Source organism: Bos taurus, chromosome 1, assembly GCF_002263795.3.
Source record: "Bos taurus isolate L1 Dominette 01449 registration number 42190680 breed Hereford chromosome 1, ARS-UCD2.0, whole genome shotgun sequence".
NCBI lineage: Eukaryota > Metazoa > Chordata > Mammalia > Artiodactyla > Bovidae > Bos > Bos taurus.
Genome location: NC_037328.1, coordinates 77,258,196 through 77,283,002, shown reverse-complemented (window position 1 = coordinate 77,283,002; position 24,807 = coordinate 77,258,196). Strand labels below are relative to the sequence as shown.

Sequence of the window (24,807 nt, the reverse complement as noted above, 5' to 3'; positions counted from 1 at the left end):
TGTTCTTTCCTTCTCAATGCCTTTGTGGCATTTGTTGTATCCACTTGAATGGCTCCCTCCACACTTCTGTCAATCCAATCTAAATTCTACTGATTTATCAAAGCCCTGATCAGATATATGCCTTGAGGATTTTAGGTTAACTAATCCAATATCTCTGTGACGTGTCTCTTCAAGTTCCTTCCAATACACTGTCTATTCTGTGAGTTTAGCACTCACCTGCCATGTGAGAGAGGCAAGACAGGTAACCTCTGCAAGCCTGGGGTACTCAACTAAGGACTGTACAATCATACAGTCCCTGCCTAACTCACAGGACTCCTGTGAGTGAGTTTGGAAGCCCTTTTGGTGAAAATCAAAGGTAATAATATACACACCTGAGACATTCTTGCTACAATTTGCTTTCAGAATTTTATGAACTGGAGCAGTTTAGTCCTATTCTTCATTTTTCAGTGAAAATGTATTCTGCCCTATTCTGGGTAAGAACCGGCCTAGTCAACAATACTTACCCTCTCTTAGGTCTCGGTCTATCTTGGGCAATGACTTTTTCCCCATTGACAATCCATGAACTTCTGCCACCTCCACATTCACTCCTGAAGGGACCCTGCCCATTAAAAAAAAAAAAAAATGTTGTTGATATTTGGCAGAAATCAACACAATTCTGTAAAGCACTTATCTTGTAATTAAAAAATAAATTTAAAATTTAAAAAAGTTGAAATAGCAATATCCTATTGAATAAAATTGTTCAAAGGCAAAGGATACCTTACCCAAATAGTCTATAACTTAATATTGTACATTTAGATCATACATAAGTCCCCATCTTTCAAGATCAAATTAGATGTCATTGCTTCCATGAAGCTCTTCTCTATTTCCCCAAAGAATGTGCTCTATTTTACTTCTCTAAATCTTTTTCACAACCTTTATATTCCTTATATCCATAATATAACTCCTTGACATTAGACTTTGAAAACCAACACAGCAGGAAAAAAATGATCATGTACATGTTTATAATGCTAGGAGCACTGTGTGTGTTCTTTGTCTTGAACATAGAACAATGATCAAACTGACATAAATCATGTTTGAGTGTAGTGGGTCTTGACTTTTCCAAGAAAGAAGACTCAATTCTGTGTCAAACTTTGTAAACACACTCATGATAGCATGTGATCAAACTGAAATGATCATGAACAATGATGATCAATGAACAATGATCAAACTGACATAAATCATGTTTGAGTGTAGTGGGTCTTGAATTTTCCAAGAAAGAAGACACAATTCTGTGTCAAACTTTGTAAACACACTCATGATAGCATGTTGCCCTTTCAATATATACAAACTGAGCAAATCTAAATACATATATCGCATTCTTGGATATCTTGAAAAAATTTGAGGCTACCCGGGGGTTGAGCCTGGCGTGTTGTAGTTCACGTGGTCATAGAGAGTTGGACACAGCTTGGCGACTGAATAACAAGGGTTGAGCTCTTGAATCTTAGAGGAAGACCATAAGATTTTGAACAAGAAGATCTGGATCTGCCAGTCAGTCCTTTGTGCTGAGACACTGAGTCTGAGTCCTTTGCCCTGTCAGGGCCTCAGTTTTTTGATTTTGATAATAGTCTGGACCTCATGATCTTGTGGATTAAGAATGTGTATGCTGACTCTTGACTCTCTGTGACTCCATGGACTAAATAGCCCACCAGGCTCCTTTGTCCATTTTCCAGGCAAGAATATTGGAGTGGGTTGCCATTTCCTATTCTAGGGGATCTTCCTGACGTAGGGGTTGAACCTGCTTCTCTTGTGTTTCCTGCACTGGCAGGCAGATTCTTTACCATCTGAGTCACCAGGGAAGTCTTAAGATAGCTGAGTGCATATCAAAGGAATGATTTCAATGAGCTCAGGCATGTCCATCTTTCCATACAAAGGAAAATGCTAAATTAACTTGAGATGTTTTTCTTTAACAGTAGTTTTTTGATGTTCTGACTACCTGGTTTTTGTAACAAAACTCCTATACATCCTGGTTCCTCCCTTAGCTCTTAGGAGTAGTCCCTCAGAACAATCTTAAAGTCTGTATCCTGGGCTTGCAGTCTTCAGAAAATTTGCTAAATAAAACATAACTTTCAGGTTTCAGATTGCATTTTTTCTTTCAGTTGACAAAATCAAACATGTAGCTATCAGTCCAATGTTCTATGAGTCCTTGAACTTCTTGGAATATGTAAATTTTTGACATCTATCATTTTTTAAAAATGCATTTATTCATTTCTGATTGAGTGCATGACAATATTTTAGCTTGCAGGAAAACTTTCTAAGTGTGATGTTTTCAAATAAATGCAGTGAGAAAATTCTTCATTAAAAAGTTAATTTTGTTGCTTTCTTTCCTATTAATAAATCAAAAATAGCATCCAACTTTCTCTGATTTAGAGTCATAGAATGTTTAGCTATCAGAGATTACCTGATTCAATCCATTCACATAAGGAAAAACAGGAGACTCAATTTTGTTTTTTGTTTGTTTAGTCGCAAGTCATATCTAACTCTTTTGCAACTGCATGGACTGTAGCCCATCAGACTCCCCTGTCCATGGGATTTCTCAGGCAAGAATACTGGAGTAGGTAGCCATTCCCTTCTCCAGGGAAGCTTCCCGACCCAGGGATCTAACCTGAGTCTCTTGTATTAGTAAGCAGATTATTTACCACTGAGGCACCAGAAAAGCCCAGAGACTCAGAGAGGAAGATAAATTATTTAAGGTCCCTCAGAAATAAGAGGAAGAGCTGAGGCCAGAATGCAGAATTCCTAATTCCCAGTTCAAAGCTCTCTCAATTATGACCTGTTGCCTATTCCCTAGAGCCAAAGTTCTTTACGATAAATATAATTCTAAGTGTTCCATCTCTTTAAAAATAAACATTCTATATGGAGAACTTACCTATTCTCATCTTGTCTTCCTCCATAACGAATCCAATAATTCTGTTTTAAATTAAAAAAAAAAAACTTGGTAGTTTTGTCACTAAAATTCCATGTACAGAAATAAGATAAAGTAAAACACTCAAAAGACCTAAAATATTAGAAAACTTGCATATTATATAAAGCTATAATATACTTATTTATTTTAAAAGTTTAATGAAAGGAAAGGCTAAGGTTGATGCAATTTTGGCAAAGACAAATGGATTTAAAAAATAAATAGCATGGAATTAGCCTAGGAATCCACCTTTTTGTCAAAGAAAATTATTTAGAATTTGGTGGCAGGAAGACACTTATAAAATCATTAAGTATAACTCCTACCCCTTTTATAAATAAAAGAAACAAAAAAATTTAGTTTGGTTAATCATCTGTATAGGATCATAAAGTAGGTGATGTTTTTCCTAGGGTCATTTGGGATAACATAATTTTCACAAATAGCAAGTAAGACTGGAGATAAACATATTAGAAATGTACATTAAAATCATCTTAATTCTAAAAATGTGCCAATAAAAATATAAACAAAAAGAGATAAAAAAATGTATTATATATAGGATATATTACAAATAGTGCTTTTTAAATAGTAAGTATTAACATGTAAATATATAAATTACTTGTATAATAACCAACAGATAACTGAAAAAAATACATGTCCAGGTAGTTCAAACAAAAGGGAAAATAATCAATAATAATTTGTGAAAATTGATTTTTGCTGATCATCAAAGGAACATAAATTAAAACTAGTGATGCACTATTTTGTACACAATATATTAGGAATGTGAACGATTTTAAGATGTTATTTCTCATTGCTGAGATGTTCAGGGTAAACTATACTATAAAACTTTATGTATTTCTAAGAATAATAAAGGTAGCAGAAAACTCTCTTAGAAAAACAATCTCAAAACTTTAAACCTTCTAATATCTTTTGTTGGCAGAGTTATCCCACTTCTGGGAATTTATTCTATAGATACATAGTTCAATAGAACAAAAATACTTAATGCACTCATTTTGACAAGAAAAAAGGCAAACCAACTGTTTAGCAAAAGGAAAATAATTAATTTCTTTATTTTACATCAATTGTTGTTGTTTAGTTGCTAAGTTGTGTCTGACTCTTTGCAACTTCATGGACGTAGCCCGTCAGGCTCTTCTGTCCATGGAATTTCCAGGCAAGAATACTGGAGTGGGCTGCCATTCCCTTCTCCAGGGATGATCTTCCTGACCCAGGGATCAAACTTGTGTCTCCTGCCTTCGTAGGTAGATTCTTTACCACAGAGCCACTAGGAAAGCCCAACACCAACAATAGATGTAACTAAAAATAATTTTGAAAGGTGTAATGATATAGAAATTGCTTATGCTATTTGAAGATCAGAACAGAAGTCTGTCTATACTGTGGCATTAGTTCTACAAAAGGAATATATTCCTATGACTAATATTTAAAATGCAACATGGGCAACTGGAGAAAGACCAGTATGATGGGTAGTACAATTGTGTTTGATTTTGTTCTTTCAAAGTCTTTTTAATTTTTAAAATGTTTAAGAGAAAATACAAAATGTACAGAAGTTAGGAAATAAAACAATCCTGAGGCAAACATATCATGTATAAAACACTTCTTTCCCATGCAAATATATTTGCTTTGACTTAAGTGCTCAGTGACATGGAAATCTAATTAAAGTTTGTTAAAAGTTCATCACATATACAGAGTAAACACCCCCTGCTCCCAGTTTTTTTTATCACCAAGTTGGGGGTTAGAATCATCAACAAATGCATCTGGGGAGTAAAATTATAAGTAAGAAGTACTCTGAATAGTTCTTTTAAATAACTGTTCCTCTTTCCTCTTTGCTCTTACTGGTTCAGTGTATGAAAATCCCAGACCCTCTGCAGCTGATTTTATTAGTTCTGATTCCAGTTTATGTCGCTTCACAAACATTGCCAAATCCTATAGAAAAAAGGAAAGAAAACATATATTCAAATAACAGTTAAAGGTTAAATGTAAGTTTAAATAACACTTCAGGTATGATTAATGTTCAAAACAGAGACATTACTTTGTCAACAAAGGTCCCTCTAGTCAAGTCTTTGGTTTTTCCAGTAGTCATGTATGGGTGTGAGAGTTGGACTATAAAGAAAGCTGAGCACTGAAGAATTGATGCTTTTGAACTGTGGTGTTGGAGAAGACTCTTGAGAGTCCCTTGGACTGCAAGGTAATCCAACCAGTCCATCCCAAAGGAAATCAGTCCAGAATGTTCATTGGAAGGAGTGATGTTGAAGCTGAAACTCCAATAGTTTGGCCACCTGATGCGAAGAACTGACTCATTTGAAAAGACCCTGGTACTGGGAAAGATTGAAGGTGGGAGGAGAAGGGGATGACAGAGGATGAGATGGTTGGATGGCATCACTGACTCAATGGACATGAGTTTGAGTAAACTCCGGAAGTTGGTGATGGACAGGGAGGCCTGGCGTCCTGGAGGCCTGGGGCAGTCCATGGGGTCACAAAGAGTCGGATATGACTGAGCGACTGAATGTTCAAGTGGAAATATTTTTCTTTAGACAGTAAAAAAATGAGTTAAAAAATACCAAAGCTTCATAAAGTATCTCTATTTCCACAGATTTTGACAAGCTAGCATGTGTGTGAAATATAGGCTTTTATGACTAATATTTAAAGTTAGAAAGAATAGAATCCTAGAACCTTTACTCCGTTGTTAGCTATCTTTAAGAGAAGTGTTATATTTTTGCCAGCTCTTCCCAGAGCACCCAGCAGGATAAAGAGTTTCTTCTCAGACATGGGTCTCACCTCTCTGGCCTCGATAGATGCTGGATCAGCGCTGTCACCCAGTAGACTCTCATAGTAATCCACATTGTCGAGGACATCCTCGTCATCCGGATGCAGTAGAAGATAGGCCTTGGCACACTCCAGGGCTTTTATATATTCGCCGACTGAAAAACCCAGGAGTTGGGGCATTAGAGTCAGCCTAGACTTTTATACAAAATTTTTAAGAGACATGTCAACATGTCTATGAAAGTCAGCATTAAATGATCAAAACAGGGAAGGTGCTACCTATTGCACAGCACAGGGAATTCTACCCAACACTCTGTAATAACCTATATGGGAAAACACTCTGAAAAAGAACAGATATGTGTATACGCATAATTGAGACACTTTGCTGTACACCTGAAACTAACACAACATTGTAATCAACTGTACTCCAAGATACAATAAAACTTAAAAGAGGGAAGATACTGTGAAGTTGCAAAAACAGCTTCAGATAAGAGGAAGGATGGGATTTCAGATATTCCAAAAGTACTAATTTTGGTCTGCTATGCTGCTTGATGTCTTCAACAAATTATCAAATGCCTATACCTAAAAATGTTTGTTGGCAATTTATATTATTTAATCATGAGCAGAAATTTTGGAGTTAATTTTGATTTCTGTACTGAATTTGAAAACATGATATCTAAGACCAACTTCAGCAATCCAAATTCTAGTAATTGCTTTTAAACATAATGTACTCACTCTCTCTCTATTTCTCAATAGGATAAATGGAAATTAAAACTTTACGGAGATATCAGTTTTCACCTAATATAAGATTTGGGACTATCTAAAAATTTGATAATATATTTTGTTGCTGAGCAATGAAAAAGGTACTCCATGTGGAGGAAAAATCAGCAACATCTGTCAAAGTTACAAACGAATAAACAGTTTGATGCAGCAACTGTACTTTTGGAAATTTATTCTATACATGTTTATGTGCAAATGTAAATGACATACATACAATATTTATTTGATCACTGATTGTAAGAGTAAAATATTACAAACAAAATAATGCTCATCAGTAAGGTGACACATGAAATAAATTATACTATGATGATAACCAGATATAAATATGAAAAATTAGTAATGAAATTCTTTATGTATTGAAACAACTAGATTGAACCAAATAAAACTGCCAAAACTTGACCGTTTTTAATCAAGCAAAAGGGAATTTCATAAGTCCAGTCTACCAAAAAATATCTGATATGTATTGTTAAGTGAAGAAAACAATGTAGTTGTTGAGTTGTTGTGAAGTCGCTCAGTCGTGTCCAACTCTTTGTGACCCCATGGACTGTAGCCCACCAGGCTCCTCCATCCATGGAATTTTCTAGGCAAGAGTACTGGAGTGGGTTGCCATTTCCTTCTCCAGGGGAGCTTCCCAACCCAGGGATCGAACCCAGGTCTCCCACATTGCGGGTAGACGCTTTACTATCTGAGCCACCAGGGAATGTAAGGACAAGTATAAATAATGCATTATCTTCTATTTATAAGAGGAAAACATAAGTCAGAGACTGGGCTTGTGTGTATGTGTGTGTGTGATGTTTCTGTATAAAATTTTGGAAGAGTAAATAAGAAACTGTGCATTGTAGGACATGAAATTAGGTTGTGGGGAAAAGAAATAGAGAAGCTTTTAAATATTTAGTCTTTTAAGCCTATGAGTATATTATTTTTAAAATTAAATTTAAAAGTCATATAAAATATCAATGCAGTATAACTTTCAGGGCATTGTCACAACATTCGTGCACTTGCAATTTCACCTTCTGCTCTTGTTCTGAGCTGCAGCGACATGAGGTGACAGAGAAAATGCACCCACTCCTATCTCTTGATTACAACTGAGGAAGGCAGAGGGCTAACTCACAACAATTCAATGTCTGCTATGGTAAGCCACACCCCTCCCTTCAAGGTCTTCACAGATAATCCATGCTTTACCTCGATAGTAGGCAAACTGTAGGTAGTCATAGTGCAGGGGAAGAAAGTTCTCGATTGGCGAGAGGCGGCCGGGGCGTGTGGCAAGTTCTCTCACACATTCATGCTGACAAACCAGCACCTGCATATAGTGATCTGGAAAACAAGAGCCAGGGTGTGGGTCCCTCTCCCCTGCTCAATGACCAGACTTCAAAGCGAGTGCCATGGTCACACCTGGTGCTCTAACCACACACTCTGAGAGCAATATCATTATTATTATTTTCACTTATGACCAGAAGTTGTTTTCACAGCGAAGAGAAAGCAAGTGACTTGTCCAGGCTTCCTAACCAATGATCACTAGACTAATTACTGAAATGAAATGAAAAGTGAAATGAAATCGCTCAGTCGTGTCCGACTCTTTGCGACCCGATGGACTGTGGCCCACGAGGTTCCTCCATCCATGGAATTCTCCAGGCAAGAATACTGGAGTGGGTTGTCAGACTCCAAATCTTCTGGCTCCCTCCTCCATACATCTCTCTTTCTTTCTGTGATCCTTTTCATGGCTCCTGAAATTGACACAGGTTATCTCATCTCACCCACACCCAGCTGAGTAGTGACTTCCTTATTAAACAACTTCAGGTCTCTGTTTGGGCTTAGATGGTCTGAGGTGTCCTGGAGTCATGATGGGAAGTTCAGACCCCAGTTATGTTAAGGACCAGATGAGAGAAAGGAACTACTCTGTACATGGGGAGACCATACAGAGAAGTGAAGCCACAGTGCTCCTTTTCTTGGTTAATATTTTCAAGCAACTTTAACTAAAGGAGAAATAGAAACAACACTCCTTTACATCTATTGACCAGGAACTTATTCTCGCTCAGTTTAGTTCAGTCGCTCAGTCTTGTCCGACCCTTTGCGACCCCATGAATTGCAGCACTCCAGGCCTCCCTGTCCATCACCAACTCCCGGATGCCACCCAAACTTATGTCCATCTAGTCGGTGATGCCATCTAGCCAACTCATCCTCTGCTGTCCCCTTCTCCTCCTGCTCCCAATCACTCCAAGCATCAGGGTCTTTTCCAATGAGTCAACTCTTCGCGTGAAGTGGCCAAAGTATTGGAGTTTCAGCTTCAGCATCAGTCCTTCCAGTGAACACCCAGGACTAATCTCCTTTAGGATAGACTGGTTGGATTTCCTTGCAGTCCAAGGGATTCTCAAGAGTCTTCTCCAATACCACAGTTCAAAACCATAATTCTTCTGTGCTCAGCTTTCTTCACAGTCCAACTTTCACATCTATACATGACCACTGGAAAAACCATAGCCTTGACTAGATGGACTTTTGTTGGCAAAGTAATGTCTCTGCTTTTTAATATGCTATCTAGGTTGGTCATAACTTTCCTTCCAAGGAGTAAGTGTCTTTTAATTTCATAGCTGCAATCACCATCTGCAGTAATTTTGGAGCCTAGAAAAATAGTCAGCCACTGTTTCCACTGTTTCCCCATCTATTTCCCATGAAGTGATGGGACCAGATGCCATGATCTTATTTTTCGGAATGCTGAGCTTTAAGCAAACTTTTTTACTCTCCTCTTTAACTTTCATCAAGAGGCTCTTTAGTTCTTCTTCACTTTCTACCATAAGGGTGGTGTCATCTGCATATCTGACATTACTGATATTTCTCCCAGCAATCTTGATTCCAGCTTGTGTTTCTTCCAGTCCAGGTTTTCTCATGATGTACTCTGCCTATAAGTTAAGTAAGCAGGGTGACAATATACAGCCTTGACATACTCCTTTTCCTATTTGGAACCAGTCTGTTGTTCCATGTCCAGTTCTAACTGTAGCTTCCTGAACCTGCATACAGATTTCTCAGGAGGCAGGTCAGGCAGTCTTGTATTCCCATCTATTTCAGAATTTTCCACAGTTTGTTGTGATCCACACAGCCAAAGGCTTTGGCATAGTCAATAAAGCAGAAATTGATGTTTTTCTGGAACTCTCTTAGCTTTTCGATGATCCAACAGATGTTGGCAATTTGATCTCTGGTTACTCTGCCTTTTCTAAAACCAGCTTGAACATCTGGACATTCACGGTTCACATATTGCTGAAGCCTGGCTTGGAGAATTTTAAGCATTACTTTACTAGTATGTGAGATGAGTGCATTTGTGTGGTAGTTTGAGCATTCTTTGGCATTGCCTTTCTTTAGGATTGGGATGAAAACTGACCTTTTCCAGTCCTGTGGCCACTGCTGAGTTTTCCATATTTGCTAATATTGTTGGTGTTTTAGTAACTTAAGTTGTGTCTGACTCTATGCGACCCCATAGACTGTAGCCCTCCAGGCTCCTCTGCCCATGGGATTTCCCAGACAAGAATACTAGAGTGGGTTGCCATTTCTTCCTCCAAGGGATTGTTCCAATCCAAGAATTGAACCCTTGTCTCCTGCTTCGCAGATGGGTTCTTTACTACTGAGCCACCTGGAAAGCCCCCTAATACTATAGACACTGGTAGTACTATAGGAGAAGGATGAAAAGTAAAGAATCTGAAGGAGCACTTTGTCTCTTTTTCTTTGTTTCCCTTTCTTTGTCCCCATTCTTGTCACTTGCAAACGGGTGGGGATCCTGAAGCATAGCAGTTTTCATGCTCCTTTTATTAACAGCTCTGGGTTCTATCTCATCCAAGCAGGAGCTAAGGAAACACAAGAGGCTAATGTCTTAGAAAGAAAACCCTTTTTATACTTTGCCCTGACTCTGATTTTTACAATAAAGAAGGAGGCAGTCTTTTCCATTAAGAAAACAGTCCATTCATGCTTGTGCAGAGTGAATTCTCTTGAGAATAATGATAAAACTTCCCTACTTTATTACTGTACATTCTAATTCACAACTGCCTCTTTTCAAAAGGCTCTCTATTAGGCAGAGTTTGGCTTATATCTGAATGACCTTGAAGACAGAACCCAAAACAAAACAGAAAGGAAATACATGTTTTCTGGTGTGTAGGACAATGTGCCAGTTCTCTAAAACCTAGCTAATCAATCCAATATAGGATAGACAATAGTATCACTATTATCCTTTGGTTCTTAATTCCACTTGGAGGATGTGAGGAGAAGAATGGGTTCTGTTTATTTGATTAGTATGTTGGAAATAAATAGCTAGATATTTTATTTCTTAAGAAAATAACAAACAACTCTCAAATGTTTCTCCTAGTTTTGCTGGCCATTTGCTTTCCTCTTTACCTTGTAATACACACTACTAATTTCAAATGACAAGCAAAAGGAAAAGGTGGGAAATATACACAACACCATCTGAATGAAAGTATTTTTCAAAGCAAGGTATAAAAAGCAGCAAAATAAGACTGATAAAATCATATCCTTTAGGGCTTTCAATGAACATGGCTAGCAATAAATAACTTTATTCAGAAGTCATTTGTAGTTTTCTCCAATTTGCAACATTCTTCTAAATCTAAAATTAAAAAATTCTGGCTTTCTAAATACATTCTGTAGTTTAAAAGCCAATTTTACTCCTAATTGAAAATAGTTTTGAATCTGATAGGAATTTACATGGAGTAATGATATCCTTTTTATTAGTTAGATTCCTTGCCTCCGTTCTATATCAAATTTTATTGTGCAATTATGTTTTAATATGTTTGAGACTCAAGATTCTTGTATGGAAATACATTTAAAGATTTCTATCTCATAATAAAGTGGATATGCTTCAAATTCCCAAGAAGACAAGATATTTCTGTAACATATAATATTTGATTGAACTTGAGGGACTATGATTTTTTTTTATTGCTGTTCTTTATTGGAAGTGGAGTGGTGGTAGTAGTAGTGGTGGTAGCTGTGTAAAGTATTAATAGCCTGAGTTAGGAGACTTCTATTCTTTTCCAGCAACCAACAGCTGTGGTGACCTCAGAAATGACAAAATGTTAATCTGTAAGAATTTGTCAGTCAATTCTCTTAAACCAGATATAGGACATTTGCCAGAACTGTTCCGTGGCCATTGGTAGAGGCAGGTGTAGAGACAAATGTGGGCATGAAAACAGGGCACCTATCCTTAAAAACAGAAGATAGTAAACTTTAATAAAGGAAATCAGTGAACTAAATAATGCTGCTGCTACTGCTAAATCGCTTCAGTCGTGTCCGACTCTGTGCGACCCTATAGACAGCGGCCCACCAGGCTCCCTCATCCCTGGGATTCTCCAGGCAAGAAATCTGGAGTGGGTTGCCATTTCCTCCTCCAATGCATGAAAGTGAAAAGTGAAAAGTGAAAGTGAAGTCGCTCAGTCATGTCCGACTTGTAGTGACCCCATGGACAGCAGCCCACCAGGCTCCTCTGTCCATGGGATTTTCCAGGCAAGAGTACTGGAGTGGGGTGCCATTAAAAGTAATCGGTGAACTAAAATGGACGAGAGTGGGTGAATTTAACTCAGATGACCATTATATCTTCTACTGGGGGCAAGACTCCCTTAGAAGAAATGGAGTAGCCCTCATAGTCAACAAAAGAGTCTGAAATGCAGTTCTTGGATGCAGTCACAAAAATAACAGATGATCTCTGTTCATTTCCACAGAAAACCATTCAAAATCGTAGTAATCCAAGTCTATGCCCCAACCAGCAATGCTGAAGAAGCTGAAATTGAATGGTTCTACGAAGACCTTCTAGAACTAATAACCAAAAAAGATGTCGTTTTCATTATAGGAGACTATAATGCAAAAGTAGGAAGTAAAGAGATACCTGGAGTAACAGGCAAATTTGGCCTTGGAGTACAAAATGAAGCAGGTCAAGGCTAACAGAGTTTTGCCAAGAGAATACACTGGTCATAGCAAACACCCTCTTCCAACAACACAAGAGAAGACTCTACACATGTACATCACCAGATGGTCAATACCGAAATCAGACTGACCATATTCTTTGCAGCAAAAGATGGAGAAACTCTATACAGTCAGCAAAAACAAGACTGAGAGCTGACTGTGGCTCAGATCACGAACTCCTTATTGCAAAATTCTGACTTAAATTGAAGAAAGCAGGGAAAGTCACTAGACCATTCAGTTCAGTTCAGTTCAGTCGCTCAGTCATGTCTGACTCTTCGCGACCCCATGAATCGCAGCACGCCATGCCTCCCTGTCTATCACCAACTCCCGGAGTTCACTCAGACTCAGGTCCATCGAGTCAGTGATGCCATCCAGCCATCTCATCCTCTGTCATCCCCTTCTCCTCCTGCTCCCAATCCCTCCCATCATCAGAGTCTTTTCCAATGAGTCAACTCTTTGCATGAGGTGGCCAAAGTACTGGAGTTTTGGCTTCAGCATCATTCCCTCCAAAGAAATCCCAGGGCTGATCTCCTTCAGAATGGACTGGTTGGATCTCCTTGCAGTCCAACGGACTCACAAGAGTCTTCTCCAACACTACAGTTCAAAAGCATCAATTCTTTGGCGCTCAGCCTTCTTCACAGCCCAACTCTCACATCCATACATGACCACAGGAAAAACCATAGCCTTGACTAGACAGACCTTTGTTGGCAAAGTAATGTCTCTGCTTTTGAATATGCTATCTAGGTTGGTCATAACTTTCCTTCCAAGAAGTAAGCGTCTTTTAATTTCATGGCTGCAATCACCATCTGCGGTGATTTTGGAGCCCAAAAAAATAAAGTCTGACACTGCTTCCACTGTTTCCCCATCTATTTCCCATGAAGTGATGGGACCGGATGCCATGATCTTATTTTTCTGAATGTTGAGCTTTAAGCCAACTTTTTCACTCTCCACTTTCACTTTCATCAAGAGGCTTTTTAGTTCCTCTTCACGTATGACCTAAATCAAATCTCTTATGATTATAGAGTGGAAGTGACAAACAGATTCAAGAGATTGTATCTGATAGACAGAGTGCCTGAAGAACTATGGATAGAGGTTCAGGACAATGTACAGGAGGCAGTGATCAAGACCATCCCCAAGAAAAGGAAGTGCAAAAAGGCAAAATGGTTGTCTGAGGAGACCTTACAACTGCCTGAGAAAAGAAGAGAAGCTAAAGCAAGGAGAAAAGGAAATATATACCCATTTGAATGAAGAGTTCCAAAGAACAGCAAGGAGAGATAAGAAAGCCTTCCTCAGTGATCAATGCAAAGAAATAGAGGGAAACAATAGAATGGGAAAGACTAGAGATCTCTTCATGAAATTAGAGATACCAAGGGAACACTTCATGCAAAGATGGGCACAGTAACAGACCTAATAGAAGCAGAAGATATTAAGAAGAGGTGGCAAGAATACACAGAACTATACAAAAAGATCTTCAGGACCCAGATATACACAATAGTGTGATCATTCACTTAGAGCCAGACATCCTGGAATGCAAAGTCAAGTGGGCCTTAGGAAGCGTCATTATGAACAAAGCTAGTAGAGGTGATGGAATTCCAGTTAAGGTATTTCAAATCCTAGAAGATGGTGCTGCTAAACTGCTGCAATTCAATATGCCAGCAAATTTGGAAAATTCAGCAGTGGCCACAGGGCTGGAAAAGGTCAGTTTTCATTCCAATCCCAAAGAAAGGCAATGTCAAAGAATGTTCGAACTACCACACAATTGCACTCAACTCACAGGCCAGCAAAGTAATGCTCAAAATTCTCCAAGCCAGGCTTCAAAAGTACGTGAACTGTGGGCTTCCAGATGTTCAAGCTGGATTTAGAAAAGGCAGAGGAACCAGAGATCAAATTGCCAACATCCATTGGATCATAAAAAAAGCAAGGCAGTTCCAGGAAAAATATCTACTTCTGCTTTATTGACAATTCAAAAGCCTTTGACTGTGTGGATCACAACAAACTGTGGAAATTCTGAAAAAGATGGGAATACCAGACCGCCTGATCTGCCTCCTGAGAAATCTGTGTGCAGATCAGGAAGCAACAGTTAGAACTGGACATGGAACAACAGACTGGTTCCAAATCAGGAAAGGAGTACATCAAGGCTGTATATTGTCACCCTGCTTATTTAACCTATATGCAGGGTACATCATGTGAGATGCTGGGCTGGATGAAGCACAAGCTGGAATCAAGGTTGCTGGGAGAAATATCAGTAATCTCAGATATACAGAGGACACAACCCTTATGGCAGAAAGTGAAGAACTAAAGAGCCTCTTGATAAAAGTGACAGAAGAGAGTGAAAAAAGCTGGCTTAAAACTCAACATTCAGAAAACTAAGATCATGGCATCCAGTCTCATCACTTCATGCCAAACAGACGGGGATACAATGAAAACAGTGTGAGACTTTATTTTGGGGGGCTCCAAAATTACTGTAGATGGTGACTGCAGCCATGAAATTAAAATACCCTTGCTCCTTGCAAGAAAAGCTATGACCAACCTAGACAGCATATTAAAAAGCAGAGACTTTGCCAACAAAGTTCTGTCTAGTAAAAGGTATGGTTTTTCCAGTAGTCATGTATGGATTTGAGAGTTGGACTATAAAGAAAGCTGAGCCCAGAACTGATGCTTTTGAACTCTGGTGTTGGAGAAGAGTCTTAAGAGTTCCATGGACTGCAAGGCGATCCAACCAGTCCATCCTAAAGGAAATCAGTCCTGAATATTCAGTGGAAGGACTGATGCTGAAACTGAGACTCCAAAACTTTGGCCACCTGATGTGAAGAACTGACTCATTGGAAAAGACACTGATGCTGGGAAAGATCGAAGGTAAAAGGATAAGGGGGTGGCAGAGCATGAGATGGTTAGTGGTTAGATAGCATCACTGACTCAATGGACATGAGTTTGTGCAAACTCTGGAAGATAGTGGAAGACAGAGGAGCCTGGAATGCTATAGTCCATTGGGTTGCAAAGAGTCACAACTTAGCGACTGAACAACAATAATCTTTGTATCATGACATATTATAACTAGATTTATTATGGCAATCAGTTTGAAATGTGTAGGCATATACATTTCTAAAATGTAAAAAAAAAAAAGGCCAAACAAATGCAAATTGATTTCCAGTTTACTTCCTAGTCTAAATTTTGATAGACATTTCCTAATTATCCCACTAAAAAACCTCAATATTTTGACTTATATTTTCACAGATACAGAGTATTATTAGCCCTTTTAATGTCTAAGATATGATTAATGGATATATAGTCTCCTCCCTTCTTTCCCTCATCCTTTTCTTCTTTTCTTCCTTCCACCCATTAATTTAACAAATATTCACGGAACACCTGCTATTTGCCAGTCACTGTAAGTAGGCTAATGGAAAAGGAAAAGGCAACCCACTCTAGTATTCTTTCCTGGGAAATCTCATGGACAAAGGAGCTTGGTGGGTGACAGACCATGGGGTCACAAGAGTCGGACATGACTTAGCAACTATACCACCACTACTGTAAGTAGGCACTGAGGATTAAGTACTTAAGAAGATTGGACAATAGCCAAGTGATAGAAAATATTTTCAATTTTCTATGAGTGGAAATGAGTATGGCATACCCTAGGAATTAAAAGAAGTACAGCAGGAGTGGATTAAAGAGAGAAAAAGAGAGGAAGAAAATATATACTATTATGCAGTGATGAAAGTCTTTGTTAAAGGTTTTGGATTTCAAGTGCAATGGAAGCCACTGGGGTGTCTAGAGATGTCAGTATGTCTATAAACAGAAGTCCCATTTTTTGAAAACTGTCCTGTCTGCTCTACAGAATAAAACCTGATCAGAACATGAGGACCAGGAGGGAGGCTATCATAGCAGATTAGTCAAAATACACTGCTGATTTGAGCCAGAAAAGTAGCAAAAGGAGTGGAAAGAATTAGAAAATCTTAAATGCTGTTAGGAAGCAGCCTCCATCAAAGTTTAGTAACAAGTGGGAGGGGAATGAATAGGATTTGAAGGAAATGTAGAGTTAAAGATATCTAGGGCTTTGGTTTGAGCTACTAGATGAGTGATGTTTTCAATGAAGACAGAAAACACTGGAAGTTGGGGAAAGCAAATTGACTTTATTAATTTGGATTTCTATGAGTGTGTGTGCGGGTAAACATTGTTTTTCATGCTTTTATAACTTGGAACATAGTATATACTCAACAAATATGCATTAAAGATTTATTATTGACTAAATAAACTTTGTCAATTTTTCAGCTGTGTAGATCTTCAAAGTATAGGCTTCAGAGTGAGAAAATCCTAGGATTGATTCTCAACTTCACCTTAATCCCATTACTTAATCTTTCTGAGGTCTAAACTGCTCATTTAAAAGGGGAGAAGAGGGTGAATAACAATACCCACAGGGAGTTGTTTAGAGGATTAAAAGAAATATAAAAGTGATATAACTATATAAAATGTATACTGCAACTGCTAAAAAAAAATGTTGCTTATTGTTATTACTACCAATAAGCAAAAATAAACTGTTACTAATAATAATTCACAGACTGTTTAAATATTAGTGATAGTAACTGTTTACCTATAAACATTTTGCAACTTTTGACTTACCATTAAAAGTCAACTTGATTTATAGTATCTTTTGTATTTATCAATCTTTTAAATTCTTTTTCTTCAACCTTCTCAACTTTTGTCTGAGAACTATCCTTTTGTTATATTAATATTCTCTTACATTTTCTTCTAACAGTTCTATTTTTTATTATATTAGTATAATACAATTTAAATTAATACTAAACTAATATAATACAATATAAACTAATATTGTATTAGTATAATACAATTTGTCTTTGTGTATTTTTTCATATGCAGCAGAGAACTCACTTCCCACCATAACGTTAGGTTAGGTTAACTAGTTAACCTCCTCAGTTAATGTCACTTTGTGATATATTAAATCCCTGTATGTAATAAGTTATTCATTTAAGTAATTGAAGAAAACTATACAAAGGTATTCACTACTACATGGGTAAACGTAATGAAAAATTGCAACTTTCTTAATATTCATCAGTAAAAGACTGGTCAAATAAATTATGCTTTCCCCATATAATGCAGTAAGGTAGATCTACATGTACTTACATGAGAAGAAATCCACAATATGTTGTTAAGCGTAAGTAAAACAAAAACAAGACATATACTTAAAAGCAGTATCTATAATATTGACTCATTTTAATAAAAATTAAATAATAATTATAATAAACACATAGATATTTAAGTATGCACATGAAAAATCTTGGGAGCACAGTCAACAAAATTTAAACTAGGGAAAATAATTCATGGGAGACACGATATGATATGTACATGAGAATCTTTTTACACTATTTAATTTTTACAATACATACTTCTACATTGTTGGAACAGTTTGGCATCTAGTTTTTTCTACAATCAGAAAATCAAAGAAAAAATAATCTTTACCTGCAATGGCTTCATAGAGACCAGCTTTGTACCCTAAGTATTCATATTCCTCAAATCTCTGAGGACCCTCACACAGGGCTCTGCACTCCATGTCTTCATTGAAATATTCTCTTAAAGCTTGTTCAAAGTACTTGATAGCTAGTTCAAAGTCATCGGCCTCATAGTGTTTGACTCCTGCACTGTAACTCTCCTAGAAAGAAACAGAAAAAATTTTTAAGACCACCCAAGAAGAACTTGAATAGCAAGATGCAGGAAGATTCTAGATCACTTAGGAAGTGGGGCAGGGGATTCTTTCACTGTGAAAGATAAAGGGTCTCACTGGGAGATAAAGGGTAACTGCCCTGGCTTCAGTTCAGTTCACTTCAGTCGCTGGCTTCAACTCATAAATGAGAAGGGATTGACTGAGTAAGCCTATGCTGCAGCATCAATCAATTTCATTTCCTTCCTGAGATCACTCAAGACTTTGATTTCTAACCTGTTTGAATGTAGGTAGGGCTATGCAACCAAGTGCAGGAAGACTTATGTGGGTGGATGAGATGCTCATTTCCAAGCCTGGTTCAATTTTTTAAAAAAGAAGAAAAAAGACTTCCATCTAAAATCTTCCTCTCTTAGCCTTTTCTTCAGTCCCTTGAAGGTCATACTTTGAGAATAGTGATTTTATTTAAAGGAATAATTGTATGCATGCATGCTCTGTCTTTGCATGGCAGAAAGCAAAGAGGTGCTGAGGAGCCTCTTGATGAAAGTGAAAGAGGAGAGTGAAAAAGCTGGCTTAAAACCCAACATTCAAAAAACGAAGATCATGGCATCTGGTCCCATCACTTCATGGCAAATGGATGGGGAAACAATGGAAATGGTGACAGACTTTGTTTTCTTGGGGTTCAAATATCATTGCAGATAGTGACTGCAGCCATGAAATTAAAAGATGCTTGCTCCTTGGAAAAGCAGCTATGACAAATCTATAGAGCATTTTAAAAAGCAGAGACATTACTTTTCCAACAAAGGTTCAGATGGTCAAAGCTATGATTTTTCCAGTAGTCATAAATGGATGTAAGAAGGCTGAGTGCTGAAGAACTGATGCTTTTGAAATGTGGTGTTGGAGAAGAGTCTTCAGAGTCTCTTGGACTGCAGGGAGATCAACCCAGTCAATCCTCAAGAAAATCAGTCCTGAATATTCATTGGAAGGACTGATGCTGAAACTAAAACTCCAATACTTTGGCCAGCTGATGCGAAGAACTGACTCACTGGAAAAGACCTTAATGCTGTGAAAGACTAAAGGCAAGAGGAGAAGGGGGCAACAGAGGATGAGATGGTTAGATCATATCACTGACTCGATGGACATAAGTTTGAGCAGGCTCCAGGAGTTGGTCGTGGATAGGGAAGCTTGGCGTGCTGCAGTCCATGTGGTCGCAAAGAGTTTGACATGACTGAGTGACTGAACTGAAATGATGCTCAGTCGCTCAGTTCTGTCAGACTCCTTGTGACCCTATGGACTGTAGCCCTTCAAGCTTGTCTATGGAATTTTCCAGGCAAGACTACTAGAGAGGGTTGTCATTTCTTGGGGGACAAGAAATGTCCTTGGGGGATCTTCCCAACCCAGGAATTGAATCCATGTCTCCTGCATCTCCTGCATTGACAGGCAGATTCTCTGCCACTGAGCCTCTTGGGAAGGAATAATTATGTAACGTTGTTGTTGTTTTTCCATCCTTAAGTTGTGTCCGACCCTTTGTAGTCCCTGGACTGCAACACACCAGACTTCCCTGATCATTATCTCCCAGAGTTTGCTCAAACTCATGTCCACTGAGTCAGTGATGCCATCCAATCACCTCATCCTCTGTCATCCCCTTCTCTTCCTGACCTCAATCTTTCCTAGCATCAGGATCTTTCCCAGTGAGTTGGCTCTTTGCATCAGATGACAAAAGTATTGGAGCTTCAGCTTCCTGCTTCAGCTTCAGCTTTATGTAGCTTTAAAAAAACAAAAAATTGAAATGTATGAGTACCCTGGAAAAACCACTGAATTAGTTGCTGGGAAATCATGGGGTGACTTTGAGCAATTCACATGGGTTTCAACTCCAGTGGGTAAAATTAAAGTGCTGAAGGTGGGAGGCATGGGGGTACAGGGGAAGGCTGAGGCTCACAAAGGGCTACAAATGTTTATGTCATGTCTTACTTTTCACCATATCATACTGCTTTTCTAAGTTAATTTTAATTTCTCTCTCAATATTTTTAGCCCTGCACTACAATGTTTCATCTTAAAGTACAAAAATGAAACTGTATTGGAAATTGAGAATCAGTGTGAGATATCCACTCATAGGAATTTGCTCTGAATCCATTGAACCTTGGTAGCACTTAGCTTCTCATGGTTAGTGCAGGATCCCCAAAGCTTACCAGGTGTGGTTTGGCCTCCCGGTCTACCAGCTGGAGGTCTTCAACTCCCGCCATTGTTCTGTAATTCTCGATGTTCTGCTGCATTTCCATGTGCTCGGGGTTGGCCATGAAAAATGTGTGTGCTGCTGCCACTGCCTTTTCCATCTGGTTAAGCTATAAAGAGGGGGAGAAAAAAAGGACCAAATGAAGGCAAATATTTCTAAACCACATTGAGTACCAGTCCAAGGGTCACAGACTGAAAGTGCCAGGGCTGGGTTCATTCCCTCCAGCCAGCCTCCACACTAAAGGGCAGGAGGTTAATAAACAAGCGCTCCTAAAATGATATGTGGGTATGGGTATTTTGGCTATGGTGAAAACGGATAAACGTGCTTTGTTCTAAGTTTGTTCTCTTCTCCCTCATTTCGAAGCCATCTGTGTTTCCTGGCAAATTGAATCGACATGCTTCCGTTTGCTTTTCGATTGATCAAAATTAAAAACTGCCAATGCTGTGCCATGTCTGATTCACATTTTCAATATTTTTGTCTTTTTTATCTGATTTTCTTTGTGTTCCTTTTGGCTTTAATCCTTACAATAGAGGAATAAACCGTGACTTTCTGAAATATGATATTGGGGATACATTCCACTACACCAAGTTTGCTATAAAGGCTTTAGAATATGAAGAACACAGATTTTAAAATAATTCTTCCAATCCATACAAGATACTAAATATAGTACAGAAAATGTACTACTATATTTCTTTGATTAAGAAATTGATTCCAAACTTACACTTGGATTCTCGTCAGTACAAAAAGAAGGATTTTCAATAAAATACAAAGACACTATAAATCTCCTCTTAAACCACTTAATATGCTGTTCCCCATGTAACATGCAGTGGTGTACTTTTTTAAACAAAATGAAATTAAATTTGTTTGATTTAATACATTTTGCCCTGTTTTCTCCATGGAGAATATCTATAGACAGAGTCTGACCTCAATTCAGAAAAGTGAATAGTCACACTAGCACTAGTCATTTTCACAATGAAATATAAATTACATTAGGTCTATTTTGAAGTGTCAGTTCAGTTCAGTCACTCAGTCATGTCTGACTCTGTGTGACCCCATGAACCTCAGTACATCAGGCCTCCCCGTCTATCACCAACTCTCAGATGCCACCCAAACCCATGTCCATTGAGTTGGTGATGCCATCCAACCACCTCATCCTCTGTTGTCCCCTTCTCCTCCTGCCCTCAATCTTTCCCAGCATAGGGTCTTTTCAAAAGAGTCAGCTCTTCGTATCAGTTGGCCAAAGTATTGGAGTTTCAGCTTCAACATCAGTCCTTCCAATGAACACCCAGCACTGATCTCCTTTAGGATGGACTGGTTGGATTTCCTTGCAGTAAAAGGGACTCTCAAGAGTCCATTCCAACACCACAGTTCAAAAGCATCAATTCTTAAGTGCTTAGCTTTCTTTATAGTCCAATTCTCACATCCATACTTTATCACTGGAAAACCCATAGCCTTGACTAGATGGACCTTTGTTGGCAAAGTAATGTCTCTGCTTTGAATATGCTATCTAGTTTGGTCACAACTTTCCTTCCAAGGAGTAAGCCTCTTTTAATTTCATGGCTGCAATCACCATCTGCAGTGATTTTGGAGTCCCCAAAAATAAAGTCAGCCACTGTTTCCACTGTTTCCCCATCTATTTGCAATGAAGTGATGTGACCAGATGCCATGATCTTCATTTTCTCAATGTTGAGCTTTAAGCCAACTTTTTCACCCTCCTCTTTCACTTTCATTGAGAGACTCTTTAGTTTTTCTTCACTTTCTGCCATAAGGGTGGTGTCATCTGCATATCTGAGATTATTGATATTTCTCCTCGCAATCTTTATTTCAGCTTGTGTTTCTTCCAGTCCAGTGTTTCTCATGATGTACTCTGAATATAAGTTAAGTAAGCAGGGTGACAATATACAGCCTTGATGTACTCCTTTCCAGATTTGGAACCAGTCTGTTGTTACATGTCCAGTTCTAACTGTTGCTTCCTGACCTGCATACAGGTTTCTCAAGAGGCAGGTTAGGTGGTCTGGTATTCCCATCTCTTTCAGAATTTTCCACAGTTTGTTGTAGTCCACACAGTCAAAGGGTTTGGAATAGTCAATAAAGCAGAAATAGATGTTTTCTGGAACTCTCTTGATTGTTCGATGATCCAGCAGATGTTGGCAATTTTATCTCTGGTTCCTCTGCCTTTTCTAAAACCAGCTTGAACATCTGGAAGTTCACGGTTCATGTATTGCTGAAGCCTGGCTTGGAGAATTTGGAGCATTACTTTACTAGTGTGTGAGATGAGTGCAACTGTGCAGTAGTTTGAGCATTCTTTGGCATTGCCTTTCTTTGGGATTGGAATGAAAACTGACCTTTTCCAGTCCTGTGGCTACTGCTAAGTTTTCCAAATTTGCTGACATACTGAGTGCAGCATTTTCACAGCATCATCTTTCAGGATTTGAAATAGCTCAAATGGAATTCCATCACCTCTACTAGCTTTGTTCGTAGTGATGCTTCCTAAGGCCCACTTGACCTCACATTCCAGGATGTCTGGCTCTAGGTGAGTAATCACACCATCATGATTATCTGGGTCATGAAGATTTTTTTGTACAGTTCTGTGTATTCTTGCCACCTCTTCTTAACATCTTCTGCTTCTGTTAGGTCCCTCCCATTTCTGTCCTTTATTGAGCCCATGTTTGCATGAAATATTCCCTTCATATCTATAATTTTCTTGAAGAGATCTCTAGTCTTTCCCATTCTGCTGTTTTCCTTTATTTCTTCACATTGATCACTGAGGAAGGCTTTCTTATCTCTCCTTGCTATTCTTTGGAACTCTGCATTCAGATGTTTATATCTTTCCTTTTCTCCTTTGCTTTTCACTTCTCTTCTTTTCTCAGCTATTTGTAAGGCCTCCTCAGACAGCCATTTTGCTTTTTTGCATTTCTTTTTCTTGGAGATGGTCTTGATTCCTGTCTCCTGTACAATGTCACGAACTTCCATCCATAGTTCATAGGCACTTTGTCTATCAGATCTAATCCCTTAAATCTATTTCTCACTTCTACTGTATAGTCATAAGGGATTTGATTTAGGTCATACCTGAATGGTCTAGTGGTTTTCCCCACTTTCTTCAATTTCAGTCTGAATTTGGAAATACGGAGTTCATGATCTGAGCTACAGTCAGCTCCTGGTCTTGTTTTTGCTGACTGTATAGAGCTTCTCCATCTTTGGCTACAAAGAATATAATCAATCTGATTTTGGTGTTGACCATCTGGTGATGTCCATGTGTAGAGTCTTCTCTTGTGTTGTTTTGAGAAATGAAATTCACTGTTACTGAACAAGTAAATGTGGAATCATGGGAGGCATAAAATATTCAACTGAGTTGGCTTTTGACAGTCTGGCCCTCAAGTATCTGTAAGAAATCCTGAGCTATTTCATGGTATATAAAAAATCTTATCCATCACTATAGAAAACACAAACTGTTGTATTTTAAGATCTGACATCCTTATCTTTGTCCAATAATAGTAAAGCCTTCCCTTTTTAATTTGCATATTCTTAGCTACTGCTCTTCCCTTCATTCAATCTTCCCTGATACCAGTTTTGCCTGCCACCTTTACTCTTGTTCTCACTTTAGGGGTTTCAGAAATTATTTTTGCTGTCAAAAATCACTAATTTAGGATTTTTTATTTCTTCATTAATTAAAATTTCCTTAATTCCTCATACACTAACACAGACAAATATGAATTATATGGACTCTACATAATGCCAAATATATAGATACAGAGGAAGAGGAATAGGTTCTAAATTGGGTATATATTTACACTGACTGAACAAATGAACCTGGAAAAAGTCATTTAAACATCTGTGTCTTGGTTCTACATTAAGAAACCCCCATGACACCACCTACTACATAGGCTTTTGGAAGAATTTATTGATACTACATAGGATTTTGGAAGGATTTATTGATAGTGCTTCAGGAATCACTAAAACCTTGAAAAAATAAATAACAGGATACAATTTATATATGATCTATTAATTTCAAGGATGTAAATATATCCTCATTAATGCTGAGTATGCATAGTCTGAAACTGCCATAAGAATGTAATTTATGAGGATATAATAAGGTACTGGTGGTCGGTGAAAATGGCCTCTAGTTAAGAGTCGACTATAAGTTATGAACATAACAGGTTAGCATTGACACACTCTAGTTTTATAACACCAGCCATTAACATTGAATGAACATAGATAAAGTTCTATATATTTTTCACCTTCCTACCTTCATGTTTTGCTCAGACTGTACCCTGAGCTTGAGATCTTTTGGTTTTTGTTTTTTTCTTATTGAAATCTAACATATCCTATAAAGGCAAGTTTAAATCCTGGCTTCTCGAAGAGATTTTTTCTCAACCCTAAAGCTATAGTCAAGCACTGCTTATCATCTTACCCTTATTCCTCTACTGACACTGATCAGACTCTGCCGTACGTGGCACTTAGCTGCCT

At 38.2% G+C, this 24,807-nt stretch overlaps 1 protein-coding gene across 1 annotated transcript in view; it reads right to left on the bottom strand.

Annotated features, from left to right (window-relative positions):
• The window catches only part of P3H2 (prolyl 3-hydroxylase 2), a 179,382-nt gene that overhangs the window by 26,574 nt on the left and 128,001 nt on the right, over window positions 1-24,807 (bottom strand). Inside the window, 7 exon segments of the mRNA NM_001100345.2 lie at window positions 504-598; window positions 2,906-2,946; window positions 4,784-4,873; window positions 5,726-5,868; window positions 7,673-7,804; window positions 17,912-18,101; window positions 20,297-20,449. Coding sequence (NP_001093815.1) covers window positions 504-598; window positions 2,906-2,946; window positions 4,784-4,873; window positions 5,726-5,868; window positions 7,673-7,804; window positions 17,912-18,101; window positions 20,297-20,449 — 844 coding nt within the window.